Source organism: Apteryx mantelli, chromosome 2, assembly GCF_036417845.1.
Source record: "Apteryx mantelli isolate bAptMan1 chromosome 2, bAptMan1.hap1, whole genome shotgun sequence".
In the NCBI taxonomy this organism is placed as follows: Eukaryota; Metazoa; Chordata; class Aves; order Apterygiformes; family Apterygidae; genus Apteryx; species Apteryx mantelli.
In genome coordinates, this window is record NC_089979.1 from 136,102,889 (window position 1) to 136,119,555 (window position 16,667).

The window sequence follows — 16,667 nt, forward strand, 5'->3', positions numbered from 1 at the left end:
ACTTAATAGGAAGGGCAGAGATTATTGTTCGTGTTTCTCCAAGAAAATAGTACTTAGTCCAAAACGGAATTGAAGTTACCTGTTCATATTATCTGTAAGGGCTTTTTTCTTTAAAGTACTGTATAGGTTCACATCCAGTTTTTTTAGTTAGTAATTTTATAAATATCATTTGAAGCTGATATCTATATTTAAAATAGAGGCTGTTCTTTGCATACATTGCTTCTATTTAGATACAAATATCCCAATAAAACCTAGATTCTCTCTTCAGCGTTTTTTTTCCTGCATGACATACATCCAAGGGAATGGGACTAATAAAGTTGGAAAGTTACTCTTTGCCTCCTCCTGCAGGCCATAAACTGTATACAAACTATATGACCTTACAGAGTTTAATGTCTTCACAAAATGACACTCTGCAGGGACTAAAGTGGAGTCAACCACTCATTTAATGTAATTTAAATGTAATTTTGTAGTCTCCTGTGGAGAGAAGAGTATACCACCTTTTTCCCAAGTTGGTTCTTTAAGCCCAGATACTGTAACTTTTTTCTTTATCCCCTAAAGAATCTTATTATTTAAGGGAAGTCTGGATTTTGTACTTGAATATAATCCTGATACTTCAAGTTTTATTCTTGCCACTTTTATTTCTGTGGGTTGTAGCAAAAAGTTTGTCCTTCTTCAAAGTGTTAGGGCCTCTTCTTTCTCCTCTGCTTCACTGTAACACCTTTCCAGTATGTGGAACCATGGAACAGTAGAAGACACTTCAACAGTGCCAATCACTGTCATTACCTGAAGCAAAGGCACAGGTGATGGCATATCAAGCATGGTGTGATACCCTGTGAATAAATCCACTTCATCCACTCGAAGAACAAAAACTTTCCTCTTGAACAATTCCTTAATCAGTAGGTTTGATCAGGAGAGGAAAGGGAAGATGTTTTAGAAAGACTTGAAAATTCTCTTGATGTATAGTCATATCCCTACTAACTTCTGTCTAAATATCAGTGATAAATCTTGAACCAAAATCTTTTTGAGTAGGTGTGATGACATATGAATAATTTGCACAGAACTAGCCTAAAAGTAAATGTGTATTTCAAAATAGTGTTCTGTAATCACTGGAACTGAATATCACATATATGTTCCAGAATTAAATTTTGCCCTTGACAGTCTTCTGACAATTTATTGTGTGCATTTGTTCTTGACTCCTTGCTTTTCATTTGGACTTCTCCAGGGAATAAGAGTTATGGGATTGCTGCAGAAATTGTCAGGTGTTATATGGCAAAGGATATTAGGTGATTATAATGGCTCCTCTCATTTCTGAGCTTTATGTGGTGGTATAAAATTATTTTAAACACAGATCAAAAAAAATCTTTCTCCCCCCCCCCCCCCCCCAGTTTGAAAATCTTGCAAATATACTGAAACTTCCTGGCAAAAAGACATTTAACAACATGGACAGAGAATTCTTGGAAAAGAGGAAAAAAGACTTAAATGCATATTTGCAGGTAAGCTTTTATGTTTCAGGAGGGTTTTTCTATATTTTTAAGTTGTGTTCTCAGTTGGAAATTTTTTTCTGAGGTGTAAAACTGCCTAGCAGTTCTTGTTTTATTCCAAAAAGGCTGTCATAGGTGTGCCAGCTGAAACTAAATGCCAAATTTGAGTAATGACAGTAAATACAAGTGACATAGATCACAGATAGTTCCTCAAGTTATTACAGGAAGATGAGGTGCTTAATTTTGAGGTAATGATATCCAAGGATTCAGAAAACTTACTAATAGAACAGAAGTAATTCATCCAAATAAATTAAGAGGAGATATAGCCTGAATAGTATGCTGTAGGCGGTTTAAACTTGATGTTAGCTAATAAGTTTGCCACTTCTGTGTTGTTTTGGTTTCTTTTCAGCCATTTCTGTCTTGACTCCTCTGAGCTGGTGAGGTTCCAGCTGTGCTGGTTTTTGAGCACAGGCTGCTGACTTCTATTACGCTCATGTCTGTGGTTACCTTCTCTTGTGCTGTAACGTAACAAGTGGCACGGCACCCAGGCTGAGCTGTGTGAACAACTGCCTGACTTCTCCGTTCAGATTGAACCTCTGGCTGCCCAACCCTAATGAATTCTGTTGTTTTGTTTCATAGTAATTTCCTAGGCACGTAGTGCTAAAGTGTACTGACTGACTTGATGGGCATGTAAACAGACCTTATAGATACTGTCTTAATAATTTTATTCAGAAATAATGAAACTGAATAAACTATTGTGATATCTAGCTGCTCTTTTTAGAGCATATTAACATTTTTCATTTGTGAGATGTGCTGTTTTTTTATAGCTATATATGTATATATTTTAGTTATTGCTATTTTGTGCTGGTGAGTTTTAGAAGCTGATGGTTGTAAAGGTGTGTATTTTTCTGCGCAAGGCTATAATTAACATATTTGTTAAAATTACAGGGGATGATGAAGCAGCAAATTGTTTCCACCCTTGGAGTAGTGTAATGCTTTAATAAAATTTAGAGAATGAATGAGAAAATACCTTTCAAGATGCAGTGTCTATATATAGATATATGAACTTTGATTGTGCATGATAAACTTCTGATAGCGTGCATGATATGGCCTTGATTGTTATTTATTAAAAAGTGACTTAAAACTTTTTTTACTCAGCTTTTATTAAATCCTGAAATGATGAAAGCTTCTCCAGCTTTAGCCCATTATGTGTACGACTTCCTGGAGAATAAAGCCTACAGCAAAGGGAAAGGAGATTTTGCACGGAAGGTAAGAATGTTATGCATCATCTATTGAAACTTGAGTGGAGCATTTATTAGCATAATGATTGCATCGAACATAGTGGTTATGAAGTGATATTAAACAGCTATATAGCACTTTACAAAACAGCTTGCAAGTGAGTTGCTTTACTATTGTGTGAGGGAGTGACAAAATATTTCAGGAAATGAGAACAAATAGAACCAAAAATATTGCCATTTTTGTAGCAGGTACATTTATTTGTGTGATGAGCAAATAAAACTTTCAAATCAGAAACTGTATAATGCACTAAGCCTTTTTAAAAAGCATGTACATCACAAGTTACTTTCTGTCAAAGACATTTGTGATATTTTTTTGTAGTCTCATTCCTTCTAATTTCTTTTTCAATTCTTTACTCTATATTTGCTGCTATTACCATGCTCTCTGCTTTTCAGCCCAACAGATGAAATGCATTTCCATTCAAAAGCTGCTGTTATTTAGCCGTTGTAAATGTTCAGAGCCATTGGTCAAATACAGAGATCTGAGCTGTGCATCTGTTTTGTTATGCACCATAACTTTCTTAAAACAAGTAATTCTTTCTTCAGGTGACCAGTCCATGTGGGCAGCTGCTTTGCAAATTCTTACAGATTCTTATAGTTATTCCTAAACTCTAGTGATTTTTATATAGTAAGCATCTGCAACAAATATAGTTGCTTCAAATTGTTCTAGGTGTGTTCCTTAAACATTGAACACTGAAATGAAGTAAAAACCTCTCATATTAGGTTTATCAAAGTTTATGTAATGACTGAATAAGATCTGCTTTCCAACTTTATTGGGTTCTTCACACTCCTGTCTTTGTAACAGCATTATATTAGAATATGTGCCTCTGGACTGAATTTAAAGTACATATTGAAAGAAAAAATTGTAACACTTTATGGAACTACTTTTTTTTGTTTGTTTGTTTTATGCCTGGTACTTGCCAAGATAATGAAATGTAGTACTCTGATGCTGTGTAAAAGAGGTGTGTTTCAAAGGAGATAAGTTGAAAGCAAGGAATGAAACACATCTGGAAGAAGTAGGCTTGGAGGGGAGAAGGTTGACTAAATGGACAAGAAAAGGAGAAAGAATTCAAACTAATAAAAGCCAAGGAACTGAAAAAGGAAATGAATCAGGAAAAAGATCTTTTGAAAGATGTCAATAGTTACAGTAGGGATTTAAGGAAAGAGAAATATAAGTGAAAGTGAGGCTGAAACTTTTGTCTGCATTCTGTAATGAACTTAAGCAATTAAGTGTTGTTCTTTGTATTATTGTCCACTAGAATAGTGTGATACTTCTCATAGTGTATTAATGTACTAGTGTCCTCATAGGTTATACAATTCTGGTTAAACATCTTCCCCTTCAGATGGACACATTTGTAAACCCACTGCGTAATTCTATGAGAAATGTATCAAATGCAGTCAAGTCTCTCCCTGACAGCCTGGCAGAGGGAATGACTAAAATGTCAGACAACATGGGTAAAATGTCAGAAAGATTGGGACAAGACATAAAGCAATCATTTTTCAAGGTAAGAAAACATTCACTACATACTAGTGAATTACAAGGAGGCTAGCTATCACCACATTTAAACTTATGTTGTGTATTATAATGAAGAGTCAAGACTATACTACAGTGAAGTCAAGTCACTAGATAGCAAAGCAATGTTTTATACCTACACCTTTGTAATAAAGTTCAGCAGTCATCATACTACAAATGTGGAGTTCTCTTTGCTATTAAGTAACACATTAAAAGATGGAACATGAATCTTGAAACTCAGAATTAGGAGATAACCTCTCCTCTGCTTATTCCATGCTGAATTCTGTTTTTAACTCAGTTTTCTTTCTGCCTCTCCTGCCATCTACTGCTGTTACCTTTTCTCATCTGATATATTCTTAAAATACAATACCTTAAAAAAAAAAAAAAAAAAAAAAGAAGAGTGATAACAAGGCATGCTACCTAGAAGTTCTGTGAAAGTAGTAGTCTTCCTAACACATCCCTCTTACCTGCTTTTCCCTTGCCCTCTTCTTTCTGTATGTAACTATGATCATAAGCTCCTCTGGTCAGGAATTGCTGCATTTCATGTTAGCAAAACAGTTATATCCAGTAGACGTAGAACAGTAACACAGATGAGTTAACCCTTAAACCATAAAGGGAAAGAATGAATCTGGGGCTTTCTTTGGAAAACATAATTATTTTGGAGAGAAAATGACTGGGTCTGGACTTTCTCATTGCTAGTAGCTTCGCTGTTGTGTGACTAACAGTGTATCTGCAGTTATACTCACTGACAAGTCCATAACTAGGCAGGAGTTAAGTTCAAGAAGAAGTATCAGTCCCATGTGGATTTATAGATATTTTTCAACTGAAATACTAGGCACTTCAGAAAACAGAGGATAAAACTGTCAATTTTTCTTCCAGCTTTGGTACAGTTTTTGATTTTTGGCTTAAATACGCATGTGGATTGTTTTAAGGGTGTTTATAACTTTGATTGCTATAGGAGAATATGTACAGACTTGATCTGTTGGAAGATGAAATGAGTACTGTGTATTTATCTCCTGTAACGTGACTGACTTTTGACCAAGTGTTTGGTTTTGGTTTTCATAATGAAATTGGTTATGAAAAATGATCTGATTTATTGGCATTCAACAGTATTTTTTTCCCTTATAAAGATTAATTTTTTCATTTTAGGTGCCTCCTCTGATCCAGAAAACCTGTTCAGATCCTGAACATTGCCGTGTTGCAGCACCAATTGATGACAATGTGAGTCTGACTCACGTCCTTTCAAAGATGACTCCTCTAAAACCAAATTTAGTGAATTGCATATCCTGTGTTAAGCTACTTAGTTATTGTTTTCTGATACTATACCAGACACTTACAAACAGTATTTAATTTTGTTAGGAAATTGATATAGTTCCTTCTGAAACTTAGCATCTGTTTTAGTACTGAAATGATTTGCCCAATAGTGCAGTAACTTACAGTGTACATACTACTGTTTCTGTGGGACTCCCCCCCCCCTTCTTCCTACTGATATCTGTTCAAAGACAGTGTGGGGCCAGAGTGTCAGCAGCACTTTATGGAATCTTATTTTTGAGGTAACTTTTTAGAAAAATTTGTATAATGGATCAGAAGTAGTTCGATATATTTTTATAGAAAAAACTTTGAAATATGTTTCTAAATAATAAACCTTCATTATGTGGATGCCTAAAATGCATAAATGAGTAATATTAGAAACCTGAAAATGAAGTTTAAGCTCTTGATGTTCTCATAAGCTGTGGTATTTTGCTATTGGTTTGACTGAAACATTGATCATATATGTGAGCACAATTGAAAAAAACCTTTTATCTTTAACTAGGACAGAAAGTGATTATATGCAGTTTGCTGTGGTCATAAATCTGCACCTGTTCTGCAGTTCACATTTTTTTTTGGCCACATCAAAGCATTCCAGTTTGTCTTCCTGCGCATAGCTGCTATGATGGCTTGGTAAATGTCTTTTTGCTTGAATAATGTAGAACGTGAATTCTACTGGTTTTCTTTTACCATTGTTTTTCCATATATCAGACTATATGTCTGTAAATTGTTTATTACAAACGTGTATCTTCAAACTGCTCAAGCTTCATGTTTTTCACGGGCAAAACAGAATAATACAGGTTAAGTACATGAACAGCTTTTCCATAAATATTTCATTGATCTTTTGTAAAATAATAGAAGCCAGAATTCTTGATTGCAGCTTTTTAGCTTCAAAGTAATATTGAAATCTGTCTCTTAGAAGCACTTGAAAATAATGTTTTGAAACCTTTCAACTGTGAACTGCTATTTTAAGGTATGTTGTTCACAAGTTAGAGTCACCAAATCAAGCAAAAATACGCCAGCTCGTTGAACAGAATTTTACATTTCTTATTTCTTAACCTTGGGGAAGCAATACTACATAGGCGATATATGGCCCTATTAAATCTCCAACTGAATTATGAATTCACTGTCTGTGTTCCAGTTGTACCAAGAACATAATTTGTATATGCATTTAAAATGACAGTTCTGGCCCTATAAACTCACTCTGAAGATAGATGTACTCATGTAGTCTACCCAAAAAAAGTCTACGCAGCTGTGAGTTCTTGTTACTTTTCCCATGGTAACATTAGCAATATAATGCAAACATGAGTAAAATGAGCAAAGTTACGTTAGCTGCTGAAACTACTCTCCCATGTACAGCCACATCAGATTTAAAATATAAAACAAAACACTGAATCTTATGCTTAGAATGTAAAAATCACAATCCAAAAACAGAGAGAAAGTGTATTCAGTCTTAATGAATTTTGCTGAGGATTTAATAAGTTTGTGGTTTTAACTTGGTATTCTATGAATTTTTAGTAGTGAATATATAAAATTTAAATAATCAAAAAATATAATATAATATAAGCATGTGTGTGCCATAAGTTGGATAAGAAGCTAGTGTTGTTTCTATAAGAGAAAAAATTAATAATATCAAACACAAAAATCTGATGCTGTCATACTACAACATTGAGTAAACTCTCCCTCATATTCTAATATTTTAAAAATAATATGAATGTTGACAGTTACTGCAAGTGTGCACTATCCATCTTTGAAAATTATTTCACATCATTACATGTTTTAGGATTTCTGTTAAAGTTGTTTGTTCGTAAACCAATAATCTATGTAACTTATTTAATAATAAAATGATGATGCTTTTCTTAATCTACAGTCACAAAAGCACAAATTTAACTGAATTCTAAATAAAAAGCAATCCACAGAATCGCCTAAAAAATAAAATCCCACTGGTGAATTTGGCAGTATTGCTTCCCTAAGAAAAGGTACCAAAGAAAAGCTTCCTCAAGAATTCTCATGTTACACTCTTGGGAGCACTACTGCCTAAGGAGGAATTTGAACTAAGTATTATTACTAAGTATTTACTTGTGTTAACTTTGCTCAGCTTTGGTGAAGTAACAGTTTCTCTTTAAGTGTCATTTTAAAATTCAGAGGATTTAAACCTAGTTTATCTGCTATCAGTCATGTTATAGAAGATTTATGGAAGATTTCATACTGTAGTAAACACCTAGAGCAAAATGTTTCTGTCACTGTTCTGCTTATACTGAAGCATTCAAACTGTGAAGTAGCTACTAGCAGCGTAGCTTTCCTGAATGGAAATAAAAGTGTACTGATTATATTTTTGTTCACTTCATCAGGTGGATGACAATATTCCACTGAGAGTAATGCTGCTCCTTATGGATGAAGTCTTCGATTTAAAGGAAAGAAATCAGTGGTTAAGAAGAAATATAAAAAATCTGCTTCAGCAACTTATTAGGGCAACATATGGTGACACAATTAATAGGTACTGTTTTTCTTATGTAGAACTTCTGTGTGAGTGAGGCGATGTGGACAGTGTCTTGAAATCCTTTTTTGTATTATTAAATTATGCTGTTTGTAACTTTGTATGCTTCCCTCTTTACAGAGGATCAATAATCCAAATATAAAAGTGGTGGAAAATAGACATAACCACAAAATACTGCTGAAACACAAATTCCTGTAGTACTTGTGTGCTAGAGAACTTCCACAAGACCTTTCACATATTTGCAAGAGTTCACATTTCTTTGAAAACAACTTAATATTGATGCTGTCTGTGCTTTTTGCCCTATTTTTTATATAATCCTTTTTGCTGCTAATACTGTTTATTACTTTCTTCACTGTTTCTGGTTACATCTGTTTGGTGCTAAAAGTGAGCCACTAGCACTATCAAACTGGGTGTACTATATTTATATTTAATTCCTATGCTATGTTTTCACTCTCAAACGTTAAAAGATGGAGGGAGAAAGGGAAAGCACTGTTACGATGCTCATTCTGCCCTTCATTATTGTATCTCTCCATAAATTAACACATATCCATTCTTACCCATGTGCAATGCAAATTAGTAGTACTAAATAAGTCACCTTTCTTCCCCTAGCTTAGAAATTCATTATCTCCAGGTTTTCTCTTCTAATCATTTGTTTCTGAAATGTAAATAAAAAACAAAAAATGTTTTAGAAACAGGAGTGACACTAGATTGTCACTTTGGTTCAGTGCTGTGAATCAAAAGCTGTTGCTTTCTGCGAGGTGAACAATGGCTTCTCAACACTTCCTTCAAGAAGTAGCGTTAACTTTTCCCCTTCACCAGCATATTTGGCAGTTCTTGTGGTACCAGTTGTGATGTGGCCATGTAATAACAGCAGTGGCTCTGTTTCAGATGCAAACATTCCTAGAGGCCAGATGACAAGTGGCAAGCAGTTATCTGGAGAACTGTGCTTCCAAAAACTTGCCATCCTATTGAATGACTTTCTGAACACTTTTTGCTGTATTCAGGCTGTAGTATTACTAGCTGAATATGTGTACATGCTACTGCTTTCTTATTGCAATGACTTGAGTGCAGGACTATTTTGCTTCTAGACTTGGTACTATTTCTGCTGTTCCCAGGTTCCTCTGGTTCAGTTGCTCTAGCAGTCAGACCTTGTTCTAGCAGATCCTTAAGGTTTAATGTCATTGTGCAGCAAAATCTCTTCTCCTATTTCTTAGAAAACTAGATTCAAATTGTGTTTAGGAAAATGGTCCTGGGATTATGGTGATACGCAGATGCTTGTTTTGTTTCCATAAACATATTAGTTTTGGATATTGAGCCATGTGTATTTGTTGATGAATGGAGATCAAAGCTTATGGTCAGTCCATATCTATGTTTAAGATGATGAAGTAATTACCTATGTACGTACAACAGTTAACTTTTTAGTTAAGTTCTGTGCTACCCAGTACAGAAGCAAAACTTTTGCCCATTGAATGTGTGGAGGAGAGCTCTACAAGCAAAACAAACTTACAACGCTGCTGTGAGATGCAACTTCCAGCCTGCTTAGTAGTCTTACATTTGCTCAAGTAGCAAATGTAAGCTTTAGAAGTCTTCAAAGACTTCTTGAAGAAGACTTCAAATGTTAGCTTTAGAAGTCTTCAAAGAAGAGAGACCAGTGAGCTTAATTTTTTCTTGAGACTCAATCTTATCAATGTTTGCCTTCCTAGTGTACAGTTTTATAGAACCTACTTATGGAGTTGGAGAAAAGCTGAAATATTACTTTGTTTGCCCTAGAATACTCTGTAAAATGCTATACTTATTTGTTCTCTTTTTTAACAACAAAATGAGAGACACCACTGACCTGCTGCTTTGATTTTTAGAAAAATAGTTGATCATGTTGACTGGATGACATCTCCTGAACAAGTAGCAGATGCAGTGAAACGCTTCAGGTATGTCTTTTCTGCTGGTGTTAAATATGATATGCTTGTCGGTTGATGTCTAATGTCTGTGTATCCTTCCTATTGTTTTTACATGAGGAAATTATTGCTACTGAACAGAATTCCAGTGAGGAGCAGACCATGGTTTTTAAGTGTCTTAAGTGGGGGAAAAAAAAAAAAAAAAGAACGTTGGGTTTTCTTGTCTTTCTAAAATGGTGGTGGTGGTGGTGGTGGTTGTTGTTTTTTAGCCAGTCCTGAAGTGTTGCAGTACTGTTATACTTCTGAGTTTCACCATATTAGTGGATGGAGCAACTTGTTTACCAGAAGCCATGTGCATTCCTTGTGCTAGAAGGCAAACAATCATTATTACTATAAAACTTAGCTCTAAGTTGATACATGTTGCCTACATGGGCAAATATAACAACTGAACTGAACTCTGAGTTTGAAAGTGGTGAAGATTCTATGACTAGAGGAATCTGCTGGTTACGTCATTCCCTTTCCTAAAAGTCTTAACAGCTTCTATGATATTTGTTGAGCAAGAACATTTATTTATTTACTTATTTATTTATTTTACGGTGATGGGATGTAAGGTATGAAGTAGGATAATCTAGTAGCCCAAGGGTCATACTTCACTGGACATTCGGTCATTCTTTAATAAAACCATGAACAAAAATGCATGCGTCTTGCTCAGAAAAAGAATGTCACTCACTAAAGAGAAATAGCTTTTCAGACTGAGGTATATATTTTGCATGGCTGTACACTACACTGAAATGACTTCATTCACCTTTAGATTGTTTACAGATAATATAACTTTCATCAATATAACTTGCTAATGAAGCAATTAATACACCTGAGCCTACAGTCTCTCAGTGGCAATAGAGACTGTTTGGTTTTTAAAAATATATATATATATGTATGCATATTTTGTGTAACAAATATGTAGTGTTTGGATGTTTTTGGAAACAGATTGGTGCGTAAAACTTCCTTAAAATTTTCTTTCATCTGATTCTTGTACTTAAAATGCAAGGAAGAAGTAGCATACAGTAACCACTAATATACTGAGCGTATTTTACTCCTTGCTTGTGATTTTCTTTTCCTTTTCTTTTCCTCCTCTAATATTGGAAATGTGTGTTAAGTTGTGTGCAAATTACTTTCTAATATTATTCTATGAAATAGCTTTGAGGGATTAAAAAGAGCCTTTCAAGAATTCTTGATAAAATTTTAATGTATTTTGACAGATTTGCTTTTATTACAGAGATGCTTTTTGGCCCAATGGCATTTTAGCAGAGACTGTCCCACGGAGAGACAAAGCTATTAGAATGCGAACAAGAGTAGCAGGGAAGACTAAGTTACTGGAGGTAATGCCAGGTAAGTGGGTTTGGAATTGAAGCCAAATAATCCTTACCATATACTGTGGCTGGAATTAACATCAGTATTCTTGTTGAGTGTTGAAATATTGAGAGGAAGTGTTGACTTATGAGCTACACTTAAATAAGAAGGTTTTTAATTATTAAAGCATTGAAGATTTTCATGTGTAGTTTGATATTGCAACTGTAATCTTCTTAGAACCAGCTCTGTATTTAGTTTCATGTGAGGATTTTAAGTTTTGTATATGAAATGCATGTATTCCAGCACAGGGTGCTTTCACTGTAAAATTTCACATATACAGCACAAAAGTGAAGTAACTTTCAGAGATCCTTCCTTCTGTAAGAGAATTTTTACCTTAATTGTGCTATGTACAATAGAGGCAGTGTATCTTTGAATTATAAGCTACATAATTAAAAAGAAAAAACTTTGGGTAAATTACTTGAAAGATTTAACATTCAATTTAAGTTTATTGTTAACCCAGAGGCAGAAGTTAAATTAAAATTCTGTGTAATTATCATTTTTGTAGATGAACTGAAGCACATCATAGGTGCCGAGACAACACGAAAAGGCATTCTTCGGGTCTTTGAAATGTTCCAGCACAGTCAACTGAATAAAAGAATGGTTTATGTGTTTCTGGAGAGATTCCTAGAAACCTTATTTCCACAAAACAAGTTTCATGAGCTCTTCAACAAACTGCATTCACGGTCAAAGCAGATGCAGAGGTATAAGCAGAGACTACATTCTACTCAAGCGCCTTCCTTACAGAAAAGGTGACACTGCAAACCTATTAAGCTGGTGTATGTTTGTCCAGGAGTCGTTAACTTGGGCAGATGCTCTGGGGCTTCAAACTCACATGCTGTTATTTCTGCACCAGTCTCTTAGTGTCACATATTAGATTATTAATGCATCTGTAAGACCTGTGGATCTTCTCATCTTCACCTGTAATTCAACCACTACCACAAGGGTTTGTGTGTCTTAAATGATTTGGTGCATCTTCATGCAACATTGAGAAGAATACTGGTCCATTTTGTAAGAATGTTGGTTCCTTCTGCTCCTGAGTCAATGTTTTGCCAGCAATGAAAAGTGCTAGACTGTTTGAGTAAAGCACAACTGCAGTGATATAATGGAGGAAAAAGGTGTTTTGGCACGGGGAGATGGTGCAATGTGTGAGAATCAGGTGGGATTGTTCTGCATTATGACTGTTGAGGTTCTGTAGGTATTTAACATCCCTGTAAAGGCTGAGCTAACAGGAAAAGCAGTTTCTGGAACAGCAGGTTCGGCGGGAGGGGAGGTATGGGATAACCCCATCACAAAAGTACATTTATTAAAGAAAGGTTGAGATAATGTGGCTTTTACATCACATTAACTTCACCTTTTGTATTTTGAAAAATAAACTAACATTAGATCTTTTGGGGGATTTAGTAATGAAAGGCAGAGCTGCAGTAAAAATAAAACCTTTATTTTGGTTATTCTTTAGCTTTAAGGGCCATATTCTGCTCTTATAGCACCTGACATACATTTTGCATGTAACTTCAGTGGAGAAGGGACATCACAGTCACGTTCAGTTGGTATATTTGAACATATGACAATTCAATCGTTGAAGAAGGAAGGGGGGACCTGTTTCAAAGAGGATAGATATCATGTTAGAAGATGAGGAAATTGCACTAAGAAACAGTCTACACACAACTCCCTGCTAAAATCTGAAAATCGTTTGGGTGTAAAAGACTGTCCTGCTTAATTTAAAGATTCCTTACCTTTTAGTGTCTAAGGCTCATATGGAAAAATGTTAGAATTAGTTGGGTCCTCACAGATACAAGATTTCATTAAAGTCATATGCAAAAATTTGGAAATTCCTGAACGCATCTCAGTGTATATATGAAAATAAAAAGGAGATAAAACTACAATATTTTTTTAAATAATCTTTTTTATTTTTACATAGTGTAAAATTTTAATAAAACTTTGACATCAAAGCCCCATATCTATCTGTTTAGTTTCATCAGAAAATTTATGTCCAGTTAAGAATAATTATGTCAAACTAAATGTTTGGCCACGGTATATCTCAGTTTGTATTTTCTTTTCATAGTCCCCTATTGTTTATGAGCGCTACTATCCAAGAGAATAGAAAGTAATCCTATAGAGTCCTTTTTTTTTTTTTTTCTGAATGCTAATCATTATGTAAGATTTAACTATTGATCAAGGATCCTTATAGTAATTTTTGTCTAAATGGGAACAAATGATCCTTCTATGTGGGGGAGAAATGCAGGCCTTTTATTTTATGTAAGTGTTCTAAGAGGAGAAGACGGAAGGCCCTCAAAATGGGACCTGGTTAAATTGACTGAATCCTATGTATAGATCATTTTTTCTCATGGACTCTATTCATGCAATGTAGCCTCTTATCATACTACTTAATGATGATCATATTGTATCGTTAACATTCTCATACAGTATGCATGGGCTCAAGTGCACTTGCTTTTTCTTTATCGCAGAACTAAAGACTGTAAATTAAAACCCTACCTTTTATGATTTCCAGGAAGACAAGTCAGTAAAAGCGTAAGACTCTTTCCCCCTTCCTCTCTGCAGGTGTGTAGAAGTGTGATGATTAAGTGCTGTGGAAATTAACACATTTCTTGAGTTCCTGTGCAAAGTAACCAACATAGCCAGTTCCTGTTGTTTACATGCCTCTATCTTCCTCTCATGTCAGGGCTGTAGCATACTTGACATCTGACTGATAAAAGATCATTCAGCAGCTGTTCTTGGTGATATAGTAAATATATCATTGATCCTACCAAATCTTATTTATGTCTTTTAAATCACAGAATTTGTTATGCAGTATGAAAATGAAAAGTTAAAATATTGTTTTGTCAGATCTGTGGAACCTCTTATCTATAGGTACCATGATAAATTTCAAGAGAATGGTGGTCATGTGCAAATTTGGTATTTTTTTTAATTACCTGGTACATTTCTGTACAAAAATAAAATAATATCTTTAGGAATGTGAACTGAACATAATTCACCATGTTTATTAATTTTACTTAATGAATTTATTGCATATGTATACTTATACACACATGTATATACATGTGTGTATGTGTATATATGTATTGAAGTTCTGTATTTCATTACGGAATGTAGCTTCCTAATTCATTGGTGTCTGTTGGCTAGAATCATCAGAAATTAATACTTTTTTTGTTAAAGAGAGTTTGTATGCATCTTTATTTAAATGGTTTACATGCTGCCCATTTAAAATATCCGCCCTGTCAACCCATGCAGTCCATTATCCTATAAAGTCTCCAAAACTGAATGTTAATATACAGCACTTAAACTGTCTGGGTGTATCTTCTGGCCTTTGGGTGCTGTGACTGGCCACTGAAAATTGTGCCATTGTCAACAAATGCACTTGTTTTAGCCTTAATTATTTTTAAGAGAAAATGAGCAATTGAATATTTCATTTGGTTCGTCCTCAAGCTTGTGCTTCTGGTGTTTGCTAGAACTAAACAGTAAATTTTAAGTGCTACCAGAATGTGTACCAAAATAAAAGTATATAAATTCCACAATCTAAATTTTAATTTTGTGCAATATTTTCATTTAATGCATGTGTATTTGAATAACTGTAAAATAAATGAATTTTTAATGTTTTGAGGTTTAGGTTAAAAATGTCTTCTCAGCTGAACAATTTTGCATTCTGTTGTTGCATTAGTTTATTTAAGGACTTGTTTTAAAAGTCTTATTTGTTACTCCTTGTTAATTCCCTTGTTCTGAATGGTCTTTGCTCATCTGAGCATAGCTCATATATTACAAGGGAAAAATCTGAAGAGCACATCTCATGAATATAGCTGTTATAAGTTACTTGTGCATATCATTGTACAGTAAGTGTGAGCTGTGTGCCTAATTGTTCTATTGATGCTTTCCCCCTCCCTTCCCTCTCCTTCTCATTTCCTTAACGAAGAGTGAACATGAAACAGGCTGCCATGGTCACTTCTACTGAATGGCAGAGACTCTGAATTTTTATTTGGAGTTTGCTATGTTTTGTCCAATAGAAAGCTAAAAAAAAAAATTACACTAATAAAGTATTAACAGGATTATTATGAGTCTCTAACTGTTGTTTGTTTTTTAAAGTAACTCTCACTAGCAGGTGAATGCTCCTTAAGTCTGGAAAAAAATCAGTACAGATAAATATTGCTGTTAAGTACCATCAAAAAAAAAATCATTCCTTGCTTTTAAACACTTTATAAACTAGTTTTGCTTTTAACAAATGAATATCACCTTTTTTTTTTGAGGCCAGAATGTTCTTTGACCTGTGGAGAAATAGAACATGTTACTTGAAACAACTTCATATTTATTTTTTTCCTGAAGTGTTACTGTAAGAAATAGAAAACTTGGACTTAAAAGTTTAATTTTGACTAAATGAGACATTTGGCCTTGCATGAGTTTTTTCCATTCTTTTCCACAAATTCAAAAACTGGTTATTTGTATAATGTTAACTAGTGCTTAATTTAGTCATGTAAGCTGATTACTAAGCATTACTTACTAGGAATATTTTTATTATAATTGCAACAATAGTATTGAGGAAGCAATTCTGAGGGTGGAAGATGCAAAAATTTTTCTTTAACAGAAAATTTTGCATCAGTATTTGCATAGTTTCTTATATTTTAAAAGGCTATGTGCAGAAACTGTGGACTTCTATGGTGTGTAGGTTTTGTTGGTGTGTGTTTTGTGTTTTTTACAATTTTTTTAAAAATTCTTTTTGTCTTTTTTTCCCCTGGGTTTTCTTTTCTTTTCTTTTTTTCTTTTCTTTCTTTTTTTTTTTTTATTTTTTTCAGCAGCAGCTGGGTATACCATGGGAGCACAATTATTACCCTTGGTACATTTATTCCAGCTGTTTCACATTCATCAAAAAGATGTCTTGAGCTGTGGGGATGTTAGTTCTTTTATTCTAGGATAAAATGTTTACTCTTTTCACTAACTTAAATGCTTTTGCTACAAGATATAGATACATCTCAGGGATTTTAGTAGTTTATTGCAAATTCTTATTTGTTGGGGCTGTTATGCTCATCCTGGGATAATTTCAAGGCAAGAAATTTACTCCATGATAAATTTGTCTAGAAGTTCTTAACAGTATCTGCATTTGCTGAATGAGAATAATAAATGGCCGATTTAACTGTTCAGTCTATCACATTGTCTGGTTTATATTGTTTTTGATGCCTAATAAAAGGGTGAGGGTTGCTAAAGTTTTTCTAATGTTAAGCAATCAACATCCTTCTACATTGACATATAACTCAACTACAAACTTCA

At 34.3% G+C, this 16,667-nt stretch overlaps 1 protein-coding gene across 4 annotated transcripts in view; it reads left to right on the forward strand.

Annotated features, from left to right (window-relative positions):
- The window catches only part of SNX13 (sorting nexin 13), a 77,648-nt gene extending 62,194 nt beyond the window's left edge, over positions 1-15,454 (forward strand). For 2 of the 4 annotated variants that reach the window (XM_067291614.1, XM_067291615.1), the window contains exons 19-26: positions 1,386-1,493; positions 2,640-2,750; positions 4,120-4,281; positions 5,439-5,510; positions 7,949-8,094; positions 9,951-10,019; positions 11,263-11,375; positions 11,902-15,454. In XM_067291614.1, coding sequence (XP_067147715.1) covers positions 1,386-1,493; positions 2,640-2,750; positions 4,120-4,281; positions 5,439-5,510; positions 7,949-8,094; positions 9,951-10,019; positions 11,263-11,375; positions 11,902-12,149 — 1,029 coding nt within the window. In that variant the 3' untranslated portion in view covers positions 12,150-15,454. Of the gene's footprint in view, positions 1-1,385; positions 1,494-2,639; positions 2,751-4,119; positions 4,282-5,438; positions 5,511-7,948; positions 8,095-9,950; positions 10,020-11,245; positions 11,376-11,901 lie in introns of those variants that run through there. The other 2 variants (XM_067291616.1, XM_067291617.1) reach the window with 2 other exon arrangements.
- The last annotated feature ends 1,213 nt before the right edge of the window (positions 15,455-16,667 follow it).